Source organism: Lissotriton helveticus, chromosome 10, assembly GCF_964261635.1.
Source record: "Lissotriton helveticus chromosome 10, aLisHel1.1, whole genome shotgun sequence".
NCBI classification, from domain to species: Eukaryota; Metazoa; Chordata; class Amphibia; order Caudata; family Salamandridae; genus Lissotriton; species Lissotriton helveticus.
Window position 1 is genome coordinate 203,898,604 of NC_136071.1, and position 18,410 is coordinate 203,917,013.

The following is an 18,410-nucleotide window of genomic DNA, read 5'->3' on the forward strand; positions in this document are numbered from 1 at the left end:
TCAGCACAGCGAAGCAAAGAATTTTAGAGGCATGATTAACTGTTCTCAGAATCTCTGCGCCCTAGCTGACATCATTCAACAGTCAAAGCTGAAAGTTCTATATACGGGGCGGGCACATATCTTCCAATCTGGTGATAAAGCACAAGACTTTCTACATTCTATAAAACAGCAGGGCGAGGGTTGGGAGGAGCCAATTTTGCAAAGTGAGCTTTTTTTAATAACTTAAAATTGTTAAAATGATTTGCAGCTGGTTCGCCTTTTTAGCAATTTTGGTAGAAAATAGGGTTGTTGTTAAGAATATTTGTGATCAGTGGCCATACATTTTCATACATTGTTTTTTGCAGCGCCAAACAGACTCCAGGTGCCATGTCAAAGCACCACAACATGGAAGAGGGATGGGTTGAAGAGGAGGAAGGGTTGCACGGAGAGAAGGGAGGGGAACTCTCCCAGGAGCCCCAGGCGGAAAGGCCTCCAGGGACTAGGGAAGTTCAAGGCGGGGATGTATCCACTATGGGGCGGGTGCATTGTGGGTGGAGCACTAATAAATAAAAATAAAAAGATAATCAGGATTGCAATTGCCGCAGGAACACAACTCACTTTTTTGTTGAATATGCTTCAGGAAGATATGGCGCATCTTAGTGGGGCCGAAACTGCCGTAAGGGGGGACTTGGGTAGGAAGGTAACTGAAAGAAAATACTGGTATATTTACTCCAAAATCTTAAAGTGGAAGTCTTTAGAGTATTTTCATGCAACGCTAATGGCATCAACAACAGAGCAAATTTAGATCCATCCTATTAAGGCTTAACTCATCAGGTGCTCAGATAATCTTGCTCCAAGAGACACATCTAAAAGAGTGGGCTAAGTTGTGAAATATGCCCAAATTTGAATCTCAGTAATTTCTTGTGCGGCAAAGGCGGTATTAGGGGAGGCGCTATTTATTAACTAGTTTGTCTGCGAAGTAACGCGGGTGATAAACCACCCTAATGATAGGTGGATCCTGGTATGTCTAAAGGCCCATAATTTAGCCATGCATACAGTCCGCTTTTATGGGCCCATTGCGGGTGAGGCGACTCCACAAAAAGAGGTTTAGAATATTTTAGCCCCACTTACGGGATTAGTACTTATTGAGGAAGTATTTTAACCTCATTCTGCAGGTTAATTGTGATTGTTCCTGTCAAATTACACTCTAGAACATGCCTAAATCAGGATAGTACGTGATCAGTCTGGTATGTGAACTCGTTTTGATTGATCCTTGGAGAGCTGAGTATCCTATGGGGTGGGAGTTTACTTGCTTCTCTAAGCGTTTCAATTTAGCATCTAGTATTGATTTTAATATTTTTAATATTGCATAGTTGGAGAAAAGCAGGTTCAAGTATACTCTCAAACCTGTTCTCTGATCATTCAGTTCTATATGTAGATCTTTAAATGAACCGCTCTCTGAAGGAAAGGCCACAATGGTCCCTCTATATATCCCTACTATCGCCAAGAGGGCTGGGTCACAATCATGCGCACTGCATTAATCCAGTTTTTCCTTAGGAAAGTTGATAGGCCGCTAACTACCTAGTCTGGGGGGCATGTAAATCCTTTATTAGGAGAGAAGCTATCACCTACAATGCCCAAATAAATAGAGCTAGGCACGAGGAAATGATTGCCCTGCAACAAGAACTGGAACAGGCCAAAAGAGCAGACCTCCGCTTAACATACCACTGAGTCTAATAACAAAGTGGCGGAGGCAGCCAGCATCTAAAGATTATTTTATCTCTAGAGATGTAATATTGTATAGTACTTGTTTTCAAAAATTATATGAGGAGAGCGAGCATGTGTGACACTTCTTAGCATGGTCGATTAATAAGAAATGTAATCAGGGGACATCAAAGCAATTTTAGATGCAAAGCAGAACAGCATTGTGACATATATAGACCAATAGGCAGGATGTTTTTAGATCATTATTCGGACCTTCATACCTCCAGGAGCAAACCCTTACATAGCGCTATTGAAGCCTTTTTGCACCTGATTGAACTCTCTCTTTTTGGATAACAAATCACAAGAGAGGATTAAAGCTTCCATTATGAGGGCAGAAATTAGCTAAGGTATCAAGCTCCTTCCCAATGCCAAAGCGTGCGGCAATGATGGTATACTGTCTAAATTCTATCAAATATTTACCACACAGCTGGTGGATTTTCTTGCTGTGCTATATAATGAATTTCTAGATGGCGGTGAAATTCCAAAGGAATTTACAGAGGCAGCAATCATATGATTCCTTAAGAAAGATAAACCGCCAGAACAGCCAGGTTCGTTCCTTGCTACAAGTCTCTTGAACTCAGACTATAAACTCCTTGCTAAAATCATTACATTAAGACTGGCCCAGCTGCATCTTCAGTGGTACAGAGCGACCAAAGTGACTTTTTACCAAACAGAACTATGTATTAAATACAAACTATATTGTACAGGTTATAGATTACTATTCAACTAACAACGTAGATGCAGCAATAATTATGCTGGATGCCGGGAAGGCTTTTGACCGTGTACAGTGGGAGGTTTTATTTGTGGTCCTCCTGCACTTTGGATTCCCTTAAAAACGTATAGTGCAGCTGCGCAAATGTATATGCCAAGACCGAGATAAAAATCATGATAAATGCCCTGACAGCAGGAACCATCTTTATATCCAGAGGCAGCCGTCGGGGTTGTACAGTATCGCCGGTATGGGTTGCTCTGTTTGTTGAGCCTTTGGTAACAGCCCTCAGGTAAGAATCGAAAATCTGGCTGCCACTTTCCGGTGCCCTGAAACTAAAACTATTCACAGACGATATAGTTCTCTATCTAGCAGATACAACCTTTAATGTTCATAAGGCCTTCGGTAAAATACTATCTTTTTCGGATAGTGGAGGCTATAAAATTAACCAGGCTAAATCTGAGGGGCTTCTGTATCACTTGCCACCCTTGATTCTTCCTATAGATATACAAAAGACCTTTTCAACAACTTGCCCTATACGATATTTGGGCATCTTTGTCTCACATGATTTCTTAGCTTTGTTCACATTAAACAATACTGCCATCCTTAGTAAGGTTAACTAGCTGGCACAACATACCACTGTCCATCATCGGATAAGTAGCAATAGTTAAAATTTCAATGCTACCTCTATTTGTTTTTGTTTTCTCAAATCTAATGATCACATTCAGGCAATCTTTCTTTACGGAGGTCGAACAAATCTTGCAATACTTCCTATAGCAAGGAAAGAAAGCCGTACTAAACTTTCTACGCTTCAGCTATCTGTTGAGGATGGCAGTTTGCCACTTCCCCATATGCGTAAATATTGCCAAGCTGCCTTTCTTGATTGGCTGAATCGTGCAGCCACAGGAAACCCCTCTTCGAGCTACTTTTATCTACAGAAAATGTTGGTTGAATCTGGTACTCTGCTCCCAGCCTTTCTAAATCCTGAAGCTGCCCAAACACTCCTGATATAAGTTTCCACGAGCTATAGTTAAAAGGTTTATCCAACTTCAACAATACCAGTTCCCTGTGATGCATTTCTTGATGTCTTTGAAATAATGTGCGTTAATAGGCTTATCACTGCAGAATAGCACTAGTAAGAAATGGGAGATGGCAGGGTATTCTACTCTAGGCAATTTTTTTTTAGCAGGACAGATAAAAACCTGGGAGCAAGCAGAAGCAGATAATGCAGATATTTAATCTGATGTTGCATTTTCCTACCTTCAAATTAACGACCATCTTCGGCCCTATATCCAGATGTCCAGCACAGCTAATAAACTTATAGGGCTAGGAAACTGGTATCAAATTTTTGTATCTCCACAAATCAACTGCTCTTACAACTTTTTTTTCAACTTAGCAATATATTGAGTGGAGTATGGGCATTGCTAGCTGGGTTAGATTTCATCGAATGGCCCATATGGCTGTGCGAGGAGCTGACTTTAAGCGTATGGCTTTCTACTCAAAATGGGCGCTCTATTCTACCCCATATCATTTGCAACAGATGAGATGCAACAGAAGTTTTCGGCCTTGTCTGCCAAAGTTTTCAGATGTGGGCATCCGGGAGGCTCATGTGGGGTTTCTCTATCCCCAATTCTTTTGATTATTGGAGTAAAATAAAGGCCACCTTGGGTAAAAAACTACAAGTCGAAATAGAACCTGACTTGTAGGGGGAATTATTTGGGATCTCACCCTCCAACTGTTACCTAAGGTTGTGACAGCAACAGTACTTATTCATTGGCTCATTAGTGATAAACTCACTAATTTTTCAAAGATGGAAGTCCCCTATTCCTCCCATATTCGAATGCTGGATAATGAAAATAGATCGTGTTAGGAAGCTATAGGAACTGTATGCCCAAAGGGTAGGTAAACTTAAGAAAGCCAAGAGAATTTGGGATTTTCTTAGAGAGGAGGTATCAGATGAATGATGGTGTATTGGCAACTTGATTTATAAATCGGAATTAAGATTTTATATTCTAAACACCCATCGTTTTATATATCTATATATATGTAATTTGACACTTGTTTTTTCCCCTTTTTTGGAGGGGAATTGTTTCTGCATGTCTAGGTAGCGTCTTTTTTTTGTTCATCTGAATTCAATGTAAAGGACCGTTTTGCTTCCTTGCAACTACTTCCTTTTGTGTATTTGTTAATCATGGCAGTGTTTCTGATTATCAATAAAAACAACGTTTACAACAAAAAAAGATTGTCACATAAATCTTCTCAATTTGAAGTCAGAGAAAGAAAAGTGAACACCAAGCTCCCTCGGAAGACAGAGCCTTACATTTGACCTCTATCTTTGAACTCTCAGCAAATGTGACAAGATTAAAAGCATGTTTACAGAAAGCAAGTACTCATGAAATAGAATGCAAGGAGCAATGGTGAACACGTTTTGTTCCACTGGAGCGATAAAGATATGGTGGACAGCCTAAAATAAACAACACTATAGGACCCCTGAAGTAAGAGCATTTTTTGTGGAGAAAACATTTGCTGAGGAGACCTGGAAGGTATGGTCTCAAGAAAGATGTCCCAAGATGAGGCCATGCCCTGGAACCCTATAGAAACCAGTCTCTCCAGTAGCAAAGCATTCAACACAGTATCGAAAGCAGCGTTGAGGTCTAATCAAATCACCGCTGCAGTCCCACCCTCATCCAGGAACCGCCTGAGATGTTCTGTGACTCGTAGAAGTGCGGATTTCATACTGTGTCCTGCTCTGAACCCCGACTGAGGGTGGTGTAACAAGTTGTGCGTCTCCACAAAGACCAATATTTGTCTGTTGACATGTTTTCCGATTTTAGTCATTATAGGAAGCATCAAATTAGGTCTATAATGAAACCAATCGAGAGGGTCGGATTTGGGTTTCTTTAGGAGGAGCAAAACCATGGCATGTTTCCATCAACAGCTGCTTAAGAGGTGGCATGTCATGCATGGTTTCAAAATCAAATGCTTGGAAACTGTAAATGGCTTTCTGTACTTGTAAAACTGCACAAAGTATTCCACGACTTACAGAAATGTAATGTATTTACAATAAAATGAGTATTTTTAACATGCATGCAGATGTCGCTGGTCCTCAAATGTCTCTGTACTTTGCTAGCTAGAATGCCATAAAAGTTGGGAGATGCTTTTTTGTTTCTTCTGTTTTTGTTTTCCCCCATCAAATCTCGAATCTGAATTTACCTACCGTCTCTCCTTTGGTAAAGCAGTCATTAGTTTCCTAGCCCCATATGCTCACCTTTATTTATTTAAACATTATTTGAGCACCCTTTCTTGAACTAGTTTGCCTTCTGAACAACCTCCCGTCTTTTAGCCTTCTCCCCTTGATTTTTTTTTTGAAAATCTTTATTAAGATGAAGGCATATGATGCATGTATATTCGTACAATCAAACTCTTAGTCCTATATTCTTATATCTGTAGGACACAACAGTTATTACGTGTTCTTAATTCGTGACTTATTCTACCCCACTTATAACTTTCATATTCTTTCCCGTTTGTTCATATAGCAGTATCCCTCCCCTTGATTTTTAAACTGCTGAAATAGCTGCTTGGTGACCATATTAACCTATATCTGAAGAACCAGTTTGTTTTTTGATGTGTTTTTCATCTCTTCTACTTCATAGATACCAATATCTGTAAGGCGATCATTTTGCCAGTGCTCTACACTTGCATGTGGGTATGAATTCCCTGATATTTTTGCTGTTTATGAAAGACAATCAGTCACTCCTTTATATTCACCACTTTGTGGGCCATACCGTGTCCTCCCAAACTTTCACCGCTAACCTTTTTCCATGAACATCAGCATTCACACCCTATCCCTCTGAGTGTTTTCTCTTCAACCCCTCAGAGTCGGATCTGTTTCTTAAGTGAAAAGCTTGCGGATATTTCCATGTGCTTTTTCTGATTTGAGTCAAAACTAGTTGGTGACTCCATCTATGAAAATACAGTATACACAAGGAGACACATTGTAGTTTCTTTTAGGATGCAAATCCATGTGGGGTTGATTAGTTAGCAATTACTGCATTTGTAAAAGAAGCACAGACATAATTGCTCATTCTAAGTTAGTACAAATCGACAATGCTGAATTCAAAGAATTTATTCAATGTGCTGTCACCAAATGAAAAAATGGACAGCAATTTGGAGAGCCTGTCGAATACTGTAAGAGCAACAGATGTTCAAATTTGAGTTATTCCCTGGCACCTGAAAACTGAGGAGTTTTAAAACAAAATGATTTGTTTTTTAAAATCCTCCTGAGTTATTTAGGTGGACCTAACAGATGTAAAGAAGAAACCCTGCAGCCAGAAGTAAATGCTCAAGGGGTGGCTCCCAGCTTAGTTGTAATCCTAGAGACATAGCAGTGAATACCTTATCCAGGATCATGCAAGAACCCACAATAGACTGGCCTGTGGTTGGATGATCTGGGTATTTCCAGATTTCATTCAAGTGATTGATAAATGTGGTAATGACTCCTCTGGGAGAACCCTTAACCACTCAAGCAACAGGAGCCCAATCTAGACCATGATCGTGAAAGTTGATATAAATGGCAACATTCGAATGTTTGCTGGTTGGCTTTAATATTCCGTAGAATGTTTAGGAACCCACAGAAATGGAGGACATGTCATGTTTAGTTCACCCCCTCAAGTTCATGTTTCCCAGTATCTGGAGCAGTTCTTCTTGGAGTGTGATAGCTTGCAACTGTTTCATTTCTGGAGTTAGTTGCAGAAATTCTGAGAAATCATGGTAGCTGTACACAAACTCGCAAAGCAGCCCTGGAAGCAGTTGTTTTAAACGGAATTTGTGTTTTTCTCCGTATATGTTTCTAATTGTGATTCTGCAGATATCTTGCAACGGCATGGCATCTCGAGAAAAAAGTAGCAGAAAGTCCTTTTGCTTTTGAAACTCTGGGTGTAGGAGACCACCGGGAAGATCACCTTGGTTGTTGGTCAACCTAAGAGGGTATGACAGACTTAGCAACTTGCTGAACAGCAATACAGATCTTAGATTTGAACGCCGTTGAAGGAAAACAAAAATGGGAGATTCTCCTAATTTTGTTAAGAGATTTGCATCTGCTTCAAATTTCAAGAGTAGATCCACAATTTCATCCCTTCCTCCTTGGCAGGCATCATGAATTGCGGTTCTTCCTTCTTCATCTTGCACATTAACACTGGCTCCATTCATTAACAGTAAGCGAATGCAGTCTGTATCAGTTCCCAAAACCTTACCTCCTTTTGCAGAAGCTGTACATACCGCCAGCTTCAGAGAAGTATTGCCAGAATGGGGAATAATACTGTTAACGTTGGCTCCATGCGTGATCAACATTTCTACCATCTTGGTGTTGAGTGTGCCTGCAGCCATGTGAAGAGGTGTCATGCCATACTGATCCATTGCATTCACTCTGGCTCCGTTCTGAGCCAGAATGGAGATGGCTGGGTAGGCCCCATAGCGAACAGCTAGGTGTAGTGGTGTTTGTCGGTTTTCACCCTCTACTTCAGCATTAATCTCAACTCCGTGTTCACAGACAATGCGCAGGCATGCTTCTGTTCGATTTTGCATTGATGCCATGGCTTTCTGAAATGTGGTTTTCTTTTCAGTCCATTTTGGTATTATATTTGGCCAGTGCGTTATTATGAGATGTAGTGCTGTGCGGCCCCTGAAGTCTCTGTAAAATAAGATCAAACGTAAATGCTATTGTACATGAAATGCAAGTTTTTAATCTTGAGTAGTAAAAAAGAGTAGTAAAAAAGACTGTATGATTCTATCATGTAAATGGTACTGCCCTATAATGCTGAAACTCATTACACCAATACTTAGTTAAGAATTATCACCTTGCAAACTTGCTGGATCACTTAAAAAGGAAACAGTTCATGATGATTCACTGTAGCATAACGTAAAACCAGTGGTTAACATATATTGGTTTGCCAAGTACACAAATTAAATCTGAACTTCAATGGATTTGCTACACAGGGAAGGGTGCTCCAGAATGATCTCTGTCATAACATCTGTTGCTGTTACGACTGAGAGTTGCTCTCATGTATAGTTTTCTTTTTTCCTCCTCTAGCCTCCATTTTAAGACATATTTTATATATACACACACATATACATTTATATACATATATACACACACACACACATATATATATATATATATATATATACACACACACACACACACACACACACACACACACACACAAACGCACATATATCCTCATTATGTAGTCTAATTAGATCGGTTCATTATTAAATTATTTCGATGTTGTATTAGTTTTGTGTTTTCCATCAGTTTTTATTCTTTATAAAAAGTGTATTGCCATTTTCGGATTGATTCTGAATCAAGTCAGTTTTGAGTAATACATTCATGGTCATGGCCATTATATTTCATATACTTAAGAGCATTACATATAGCAAAATCTGAACTTTATGCCCATACAAGCTTATTGTTAGCATGTTATATACAGGTTAGTACAATACAATAAAAGCCTCAGTGTGTTGCTATCTCTAAATAGCATTCAGAAGATTAGCATAATATTGCTTGGGGCTCTAGGCTCCAGATTTTTGAGCATTTTCTTGCCCACCTACAACTTTTGTAGATGGGCTGTTAATGAGACATAAACCTGTATGTCATAACTCCCATTGCCTACTTCTGACAGACACGGTGTCAGAGGGATCCCTCTAAATGGGCGAGCCATGTCCACCTGCAGTGCCATTGCCAGAGGGCATTCCCTAACATGGGACCTGCATTGTAGGATTCACAGAAGCACAGTAGAGAATAGGCTGTAGAATGATTGTGGAGACCAGGTCAAGAGAGAATCCTTTAGTGGGTAATGAATGGCTATGCCAGTTGGATTGCAAGACTAGAGGGGAGAAAAACTGTGCCAGGTACCACAGACATTTGGACATAATGAAGCCCAGATATAAATTAAGATAGAAAGAAAGAAAGGCGGATAGTGAGAGATGACCCATCGGTGAAGTCTGGGAGTTGTAGGTTAAGTATTTTAAAAGTTGTGTTAAATGCCAGGAGATTTACAGTTAGTTTTCCCCTTACGCAAAATCTTTTGTCTTGCTTAACCATCGAATACCACTTAGTCCCTGAAACTGAGAAACCAATATGCGCGCAGCTTACCTTATATCAGGATCTGCTCCTAATTCTAATAAACAGAGTAGACTTTTTTCCCTTCGGTAGGTTGCTGCTAAATGAATAGGAAGAACTGATGTGCTCTGTATAAAAAAAGAGACAATTATGTACTGCTTTAGTGTTACGTTTAGCATTGGTGCATACCTACATCTTTATGAAGCAGTTTGTTAATGCACAAGTCTCTTCTGTTACAAAAGGTGATTAATTTGCTTTAAAGAGTACAGAGTACAAGAAATGTTATTATGTTCACAAGCATAAGACAGCAGTTGATTCTTGATTGGCTTCCTTTGGTGCACTTGGGTAACCACCCATTCCGTTTTGGTTATAAAGAAATGATCACACTTTTTTTGATAACCAATTTTATTGATTTTGGTAATAAAAACAAACGAGCATAGAGAAAGCAAAAAGAAAAACATAAGCATAAGACCAGCAGCAAATAGGAGCTTTGTTGTCCATCAGAGACATGACTACAGTATGACATCAAGTACGTCTTGGATATTCACAGGCAATAAGGGAAAAAGGAAAAGCAGGATAACACCCACCGTGTCCCAGACTGCCGCCGTGGAACCTCAGTCCTCTATCGCTCCCACCCATTTGCCCCACATTTTATTATATTTCTTGGGGCATCACCTAGCTGCGTACAGGTGTTTTTCTTGTGCCGCACACCAGTCCACCCTTCTGCGCCATCGTGCCATGGTGGGCACTGTTGGGTTCAGCCAGCTTGCCGCAATGTCCCTTTTTGTCACCATCATGGCTGTATTAAGAAAGAGTTTGTCGGTCCAAGAACCATCCAGTCCCTCGGTGACCCCCAAGAGCACATTAAGAGGGACCTCTCAGCCCAGGACCTCAGTGAGTTCTCCGACCACTAATTCCCAGAAACGTGTGACTACTGGGCAAAGCCATACCATGTGGTAAAAATCTGCTTGCAGTTGACTACAGCGGGGGCATGGCGCGCTAGGCCTGAGCCCTGCGTGGTGGAGGCGCAGCGGTGGGAGGTAGGCAGCATGGAGATAGTATGTTTGGAATAAACTGAGTCTTGCCAAATCTGTGATTGTTTTAGGAGACATTAGACCGTCTCTCCAGTCGTTGTCTTCTAAGGCCCCCAGCCATCCCTCCCAGCGATCTCTGAGGAGGTGCAGTGTGTTAGGAGTGTGGTTTGTAAGGGAGCGGTAGATGCGGGAAACCCCCCCTTTCTCCAGATTGCCAGTCATAATTTGGGCTTTGGGTGAGCTGTATTCAGGTAGGGAGGTACCATCTGAGATGTGGGAATGGAGGGCGTGGCGCAACTGCAAGTATCGATACAACTGTGAAGAGTGTAGGGAATACCGGTTATGCAGGTCCTGAAAAGTGCGCAAACGGTCCTTTCCTCATACATCTCCCAACTGGGAGATCCCAATGAGATCCCATGCTTTAAAACCAGAGAGATTAGAGACCCAAACAAAGAGAACTGGAAAATTAACCAAACTAAAATGCTTGGGAATGGGGATTCGTGGAGGACCCCTCCTCGTATCAGGATGTTCAGTGGGAGTGTCCATAGAGAGAGAAAGCGGCAATAAGCTTGAGTACTGTTCCGCAGGCCCAAGGACTGGTCCCTGCCATCAGTCCATTGTAGGTTCAGGGTCGAGCCCTGAGGAGGACCGGACTCTGGAAGAGATCGTTGTCAGTTAGGTCAGTTCGGGAAGAGCGAGGCGGAGTGCCTCCTGGTTCTGAGAGGTGTGGGGACCCAATGCGGTGTACAGCTAGTTGATCACTTGGGGTGCTCCAGACACGAAGCGCTGACTAGGGCCCGGTGGCGAATCTGACCTGGCGCGTCGTGGACCTCGCTTCCTGTGTGAACGACTGCGCTTAGGTCGCGGCTCAGGTAGGACTCTCTGGGTATCCTTTGTGCGGGAGCGGGGGAACCGGCCTGGGCCATTGATCCGCAGAGGGAGCTTCTCCGTTAGCCACGTCCAGGCTTCCTCGGAGGAGTCGAAAGGAGCACCACACGTAGGCGGGCTGAGAAGAGAAGCCTATATTAAATGTTGAAGGCACAGAGTTTTTGCTTGACTTCTCCGAAGGAGCGTCGTTGACCCTGGGCCTCCCGGGTGTAGTCGGGAAAGATCATGATCACTTGACCTTGATATTTAAGATGTTGCTGCTTGCGAGCTTCAGCCAGGATGGAGTCTCGGTCTCTGAAGTTAAGAATGCATGTGATGATGGGTCGGTGGGGGGCACCCGGTGGCGGCCTGCCGGCAAGAGATCGGTGTGCCCGCTCAATTGCAAACCACAGGGAAAGGGAGCTCTCGGGCATCCACTAGCGCAGCCAGCGTTCAATGAAGTTGGACGTTCTGTCCTGTTCCAAGCCCTCTGGAAACTCCACGAGGCGGAAGTTGTTCCGTCTTGACCTGTTCTCTGTGTCTTCAGCCTGACTATGTAGTTCTTGAGTTTGAGTCTGAAGGCGGTCAACCTGGCTTTTAAGTTGCTGGACATCCTCCTCCACCGTGGAGAGGTGAGATTCCATTTCTTTAATGCTGGCCATGGCGTTACGAAGGTCTTGACGCATTAGAGTCATGCCCTGACCGCCTTGATCTTGCTCTCCACAGAGGATTGGGAGGTGTGGATGGCTTGAAGGATAGTGGCGAGATCCGTGCTGGCAGGGGCATCCTTGTCCACGGGGCCCCCCGTTGCCCTGATCTCGTTGGTCATGTACTGGTCCATTTTGGTCTGTGTGCTGGGAGGCTTTGACCCAGTCTCTTCCTATGATCCCAGTCGGCAGGAGGGGCCGAAGCCCCATGAGCATCGATCGTGGCAAGGTGGGGACCTGGGAGCAAGTAGATCAGCAACCACAACCCCCCTCTCCCACCGCTCCGGTGATGGGAGGATCGGGACAGGCAGGCGCTCTGGTCTGGAGCTCAGGGACAGTTTCGGCAGGTCTCACCAACCCGGGCACCACCCAGTTTCACCATTAGTCTCCCAGGTGCTCACAGCCAGTTGGAGTGAGAGACATGGATTTGGGGCAGGGATCAGTCGGTCCAAATCCAAAACCCATGACTCCATGCCACTGAACCAGGATTGGGCATGCGTCCGGGTCAGGACCAGAAACTGAGCGTACTCTGCGAGCTTCCGCCCTCATGAGCGAGCAGGAGGGAAGGCCGCCATCGGTCATAAGTCCCTTGATGTGACCATTGCCGGTCTCAATCAACAGCGGGCCCCTCTGGGGACCCTCTACTGCACGAAAAGACAGCCGTACCACTCCAGGACATCCAGGTTCCCCCAGCCCTCCGCCAGAGCAGAGACACCTCCGAAGGCTGAGGTGATGGGGCCCGTGTCTGCAGGAGTGCCACCTAAGGAATCTGCCCATCCGGTTGCTGCACCCAAGGCGCAAGTGTCCCCCGAAGTCCAGAGTCAGGCAAGGCAAATGCGCGAGGGACCCCAGGTCATGGAAGCTGTCCTCTCACCGCCCCAAGCGGCAACCAGCCCTCCGTCGTGAGTCACAGCCGTGCACCTGTCAGCCACAATGCAGAGTGGAGATGGTGGAAAGGCCCCTGAGGCCCAAGTGCATCCCTGCACCAACGATGTGTAAGATAAGGAGGGCAGGGGGGTGGACAGGTATGGCAGGCCCCCGCTGACCGGAATGTAAGCTGATGCCCCTCCGGTTCACCCCACCAGTCGGCCCAAGGCCTCAGCGAGTGAACAAACTCGCCCGCAGGAACATTGAGGTGAGTTCAGGACCAGGGCCTACTTCCATCCAAGCCAGAGGGCTAGCGTCCACCGGGGCCGAGCAGAGCGCGGCAGCGCCAACAGGAGGTGGGGTGAGCAGGACACAGTTCAGCCGCTCCCCGCCTCTCACACCGACAGTCGGATCACCTCCATCGCCGTAGCAGGCCATCCACTAGGTCCAGGAGAAGAGAAGGATGTTGGCATTCCCCGACGAGAACCTCGCTTCTCTCGCGGGTCAAGGGGGCGCAATCCAACAGGCAGGGCTGAGGCCCGGACACCAGGAGGGGGGGGGGGAGGGAGGGAGCCCCATTCCCCCCCCCCCGCCGCCCTACCCGATTGCCGGACACCTCCGTAGCCTACGTACCTACTGCGCCGCAAACACCGGGCCACGCCAAGGCGGCCCCGGCACCTCTCACCTCAAAGACTATGGCAGTTGCAGGAGCAGCAGCAGCCCCTTGCAGCTGGTCTCAGCTAGGGCGGCCAGCCTTCACTCAGCAGCGGATGGGACGGCACGGTCTCAGAGCGTCGCCGATCGGAGCCGGGTCTCTGTGCCAGCGGGGGCCGCCATCTTGAGTCCTTCCGCCCGAAGGATCACAGCGAGGCTGTATTCAGGCCCCACTGAGGATGGAATCCATGCTCCGGCGCCGGTTGCACTCTAGACAGCTCCAGCAGCAGGGCAGGAATACGAGCCGTTTGCTCTGAGATGGCAGTGGATTAAGGAGCGGATGACGGAGGGGTCCGGAGCACTTCTAAAGTGCGACCGCTATCTTGATGCTCCCGGCCATGCCCCCGAAACGATCAGACTTGATACCATTATCATGAATTCAGTTTCCATTCTTACCATAACTATGTTTTTTCCTGTTGGTTGGATGATGTTTGTAAAGTGCATTTACATAAGATGTCTCTAGGTGCTAAGGAGCTCATTTAAAGAGTAAGATTCTTGCTGCATGTTTTAATTTAGTGGATGTAATTTCAGAAACCGACATGGTTATACTTGCCGTACATGTGGTAGGCCTCACAGGTCTAGTAAACGTTTATTGCTTAGCGCAAACTGTGTATTCAGAGGAACTATTTGAATGTATGTATAAAGCAGGATGTTTTGTATATCAGTTACAGATTTTACAGGTCGGCGTGTAATATGCGTTACAGCAGTTTATGTATAGAGACTGAGAAAAAATAATATATAGCTCTAAACAGTACAGATCAAATTAACCATATAGATCCAATTACAATATCATGTATGGAACAGAGTATTAACCATATAGATCCAATAACAATGCCATGTATGGAACAGAGCAATGTCTGACTCGAACTGTGTAAGTTTGCTCTGCTAGTAGTGGGACTCAATCAGTTGATGACAACTAAGGCCCTGATAGTGAGTGTGTCAGGGGAGTAAGTGGTAATTATTGTACCTGATACAAATGCGACTCCCATGGGCTTAAAATGTATCAGATGCACCTATTTGAAGATGATTCTGGGAAATAGCATGGATTTTGGGGCTCAACGTACAAAAACCCACGTGTTGTAGTAAATACTATACGGTTTTTCTCTGCTAAATTCCAGCTGGTTAGACGTGCTGAACTTTAAGATAGTGAGGTATTTAAACACCCCCCCCCCCCTGTAACTACTGGGTGCTGTAATTCCCGCCCTCTGAGCAGGGGTCAGAAAGTACTGACCCACTCATAATCAATGACTAAGGACCCAATTTAATTCTTGGTGGTCAGGCCATTTTCTGCCAGGGCAATGAAATAAAATAGTCAATTGCCTTGACGGAGGTCCCAACCGCCATATTTAAAAATATCAATTGGGCCGACGGTCATTTCTAGATTGCTGTCAAGCTGGTTCCTGTAACCGTGTGAACTTTGCACTACGTTTCAGCCAAACATGTCGGATCTATTTGGCAAAGTTTCTTCTTTTTTTTTTTTCAAAAAAAGAAAAACGCAAAGAACAAAAACTCAAAGTTGGGTTTTGTGTTTGAAGAAAACAAGCATCGGCAAAGCCAATAGGTCTCTCCTATGAATGACTTGTTGGCTTTGGCAATGTCTTTTAGCCATGTTGTACATCAGCTAGGTCAGATCGGCTGGAGCAGTACCCCTGTGCTCTGCGTCGACTTGCAGTTGCCAAGGCTTGTTGACTCAATTCTCCAGAGATCTTCAGTCTCCAGCAACTCTTGCTACCAAGATCTTCGTCCTCACTGCATCCTCTGCATCGTGGTCTTGCATTCTTGGTGAGCTGCTTAAGGTCCTCTTGCGACTCCTGTGCCTTCGGCCTGTGGGTCCTTGTTGTGTTGTTCCTCTAAGCATTGCTAGGCGACTAGCAATGTTCTATGTTAGAATTGTTATTGTGCAAAGATTTTACTGTTGAAGGCACTTGCAGGAACCGGTGCAAGACAGCTGGAAGGATGTTCAATTGCTCCAGACAATAAACTTGTACAAACACAATCTGCTTTGTGAATTTGTACACAAGAGTCCTCCTGAGGGTCTTTGGCTTCAGTGGGCTCCCCTGCTTGCTCACACCTGCTCTGACTCTCCTGCAATTGATGAGTGCGTTGGACCTTGCTGGTCTCGGCACTGCACCTTCTTCGTTTTCCTCGTCTGTTGCTGCCGTCAAGGCTTGTTGGTGCTCCTGCCGGACACCGACCCCCTGGCTCTCGACTTTTGACGTGGGACGGCTCATGAAATGCTCCTGGTTTTCCACAGCGTCGCCTGGTCCCTCACAGCTGCAGCGACAAGGGCACCATCAACTCTCCTGCATCTTCCGTCATCGGTGGTCATTGGTCTTCGGTGCCTTCAGGCCACTCCTTAGTGGCATAGACTCTGTCCCCTCTGCTTGCAGGTACTCCTCATCAAGAATCCACCCTTGGATTCCACCAGGCACTTTCACCTTCTTCGCCGGCGGCATCTTCACTGAAGTCCTCCATTGTGGTCTATGGCAGTTTCCGACGTCATTTCTCACATATGCCCCCGGCTTCCCTGGTGTAAGTATCCTGGTTTCTGGGGTATCCACCTTCCTTCTTCCACAGGATATCTTCAGGGTCCTCTGGGAAGGGCTCTCCTTCTTGTAAACATCAACCGCGACTTCCCCATTGACTTGTATTGAGCATACCGTTGTGTTTCCACTCTGCACACGGTCTCCCTGGTTACTTCTCCCTGTGACAGCAAAACCTATTGTTCTACCTTGCCCTGCTCGAGTCTGGCTCAGCAGCAGGAGTGCAGAATCATGTCTGTGGTCAGCTGCAGCACTGGGTTGCTGTTAGACCCTGAAAGTATGGTACCGGTAATACATGGGATCCTACATCCAACACTGGAATCTGTGTTGGGGTAGGATTCTAACATGTTTGATGCCAAACATGTATGGTTTTGGTGCAGCCAATATATAGTTAGACATCTCGTAATTGACTTGATGTCCACTATAGGTCTAAAATGGCTGACCACACTTACAAAACCGGGAGAATTGACTCCTAGGTTCGTAGGGGGTGTCTTTCTCATGCAGGGCACCCTCACACTTATAAGCAGGCACCCTGCCTTCAGGATTGAAAGTCCTACCTTTGGGGTGACTTATAGGTTTTAAGTGCAGTGACCTCAGATATAAGGAAACTTATATCTGTTGTGAGTAGTGCGAGCACCAGCTCACACACGGTGCACAGGCAGGCCTGTAGTCACAGTTAGAGTGGTCTCTCATAGGTGGCACAACACATGCTGCAGCCCATGGAGGACCCCTTGTGTACCTATGCCGAGGTTACCTCCGTACCATATACTAGGAACTTAAAAGGGTACACCAGCTGCTGATTAGGAAGGTAACAAAAGTACTTACCAAGTCCAATTTAGGGAGGGAGCCCAGTGACTGGGTTCCTGATTAGCAGGATCCCAGTCAGAGTACAGAACGACCCCAGCAAAAAGTGGGGGTGACCCTGAAGGCAGATCCTACTTTCCTACATTACTCATGCCCCTTAGCATATGCGATCTCTGCAGGTGGACCTGAAGACCCAGTGGGCGCAACATCAGTGGAATCTCTCTGACATAGTCCAGATCTCAGAGGGAACATCATCCTGTTGGAGCTTTGGGCAATCCGTTTGGCATTGGAAGCCTTTCTTCCTGCAGTCAGGGTAAGGCTGGTACACGTGGTCATGGACAACACCACCACTATGTGGTATTGCAACAAACAGAGCAGGGTGGGGGCGTGGACTCTTTGTCTAGAAGCACTGCACCTCTGGATGTCGTCGCTGGAACACCAGGGCAAAACCCTAGTGTTTCAACACCTGGAGGGTTCTCTGAACGTCAGGGCAGATGAACTCCGCCATCGATGCCTTGCAAGTCACAAATGGCGTTTCCACCCGGAGTATGGAGAGCCTTGATTAGATCTGTTTGGTACTGCCTAGAATGCACAATGTCAGCAGTTTTGCGAGCTGGAGTTTCTAAGACTGCTCTCGCTTGTAGATGCTTTTTGTCTCAAGCTGAGCTCCGGTCTCCTCTACGCCTTTCTGCAAATATCACCCCTGCCTAGAGTTCTCCAGACGATCAGGAAGACCCAGCCCAAGTTATTCTTTTAGCTCCAGATTTGGCACAGGTAGGTAGGTATCCTGAGCTGTTGAGCAAAAGTCCTCCAAACAGGCTGCCTTTTTGGGAGGATCTTTTTTCACAGCAACAGGGCAGAGTCTGTACCCAAAACTGAAAACGCTTCACCTTCATTCATGGAGATTTAGCTGCAACAGTTGACCGCTTTCGACCTTCTGTCCGAAGTCTGCAACGGTATTTTTGCAGCCAGGCATCCCTTCACTAAGATGCTATACACCTGCCATTGGAGCAAGTTCATGACACTGAAAGGTTATCTCTCTGCCACACTGTCTGCAAATCCTCTGTACCTTGCCATCTATCCAGACAAGCTGGTCTTTCAGACTCTAGCATCCTTTTACTGAGGTGGTAACTCCTTTCCACATAGGCCAGTCTATCACTCTGCCTACCTTCTACGCTCCACCTCATCCCTCTAAAGAAGAGGCGAGACTATCAGCTGGACACAAAAAGAACATTGTCATTCTACTTTGACCACACAGAAGAGTTTCAGGTGGACGATCAACTCTTCATGGTTTATGTCAGA

At 45.3% G+C, this 18,410-nt stretch overlaps 2 protein-coding genes across 3 annotated transcripts in view; one reads left to right on the forward strand and one right to left on the reverse strand.

Moving 5' to 3' along the window:
• EIF2AK1 (eukaryotic translation initiation factor 2 alpha kinase 1) overlaps positions 1–18,410 on the forward strand; it is a 270,439-nt gene that overhangs the window by 156,044 nt on the left and 95,985 nt on the right. The window lies entirely within an intron of this gene.
• ANKRD61 (ankyrin repeat domain 61) lies at positions 7,036–8,083 on the reverse strand. The gene has a single exon (XM_078665150.1). The coding sequence runs from the start codon at positions 8,042–8,044 to the stop codon at positions 7,112–7,114; it is 933 nt and encodes a 310-aa protein (XP_078521276.1). The 5' UTR covers positions 8,045–8,083; the 3' UTR covers positions 7,036–7,111.

Coding starts and splice junctions, on each gene's coding strand:
- ANKRD61 (XM_078665150.1), bottom strand. CDS start 8,044: ATGGCATCAATGCAAAATCGAACAGAAGCATGCCTGCGCATTGTCTGT.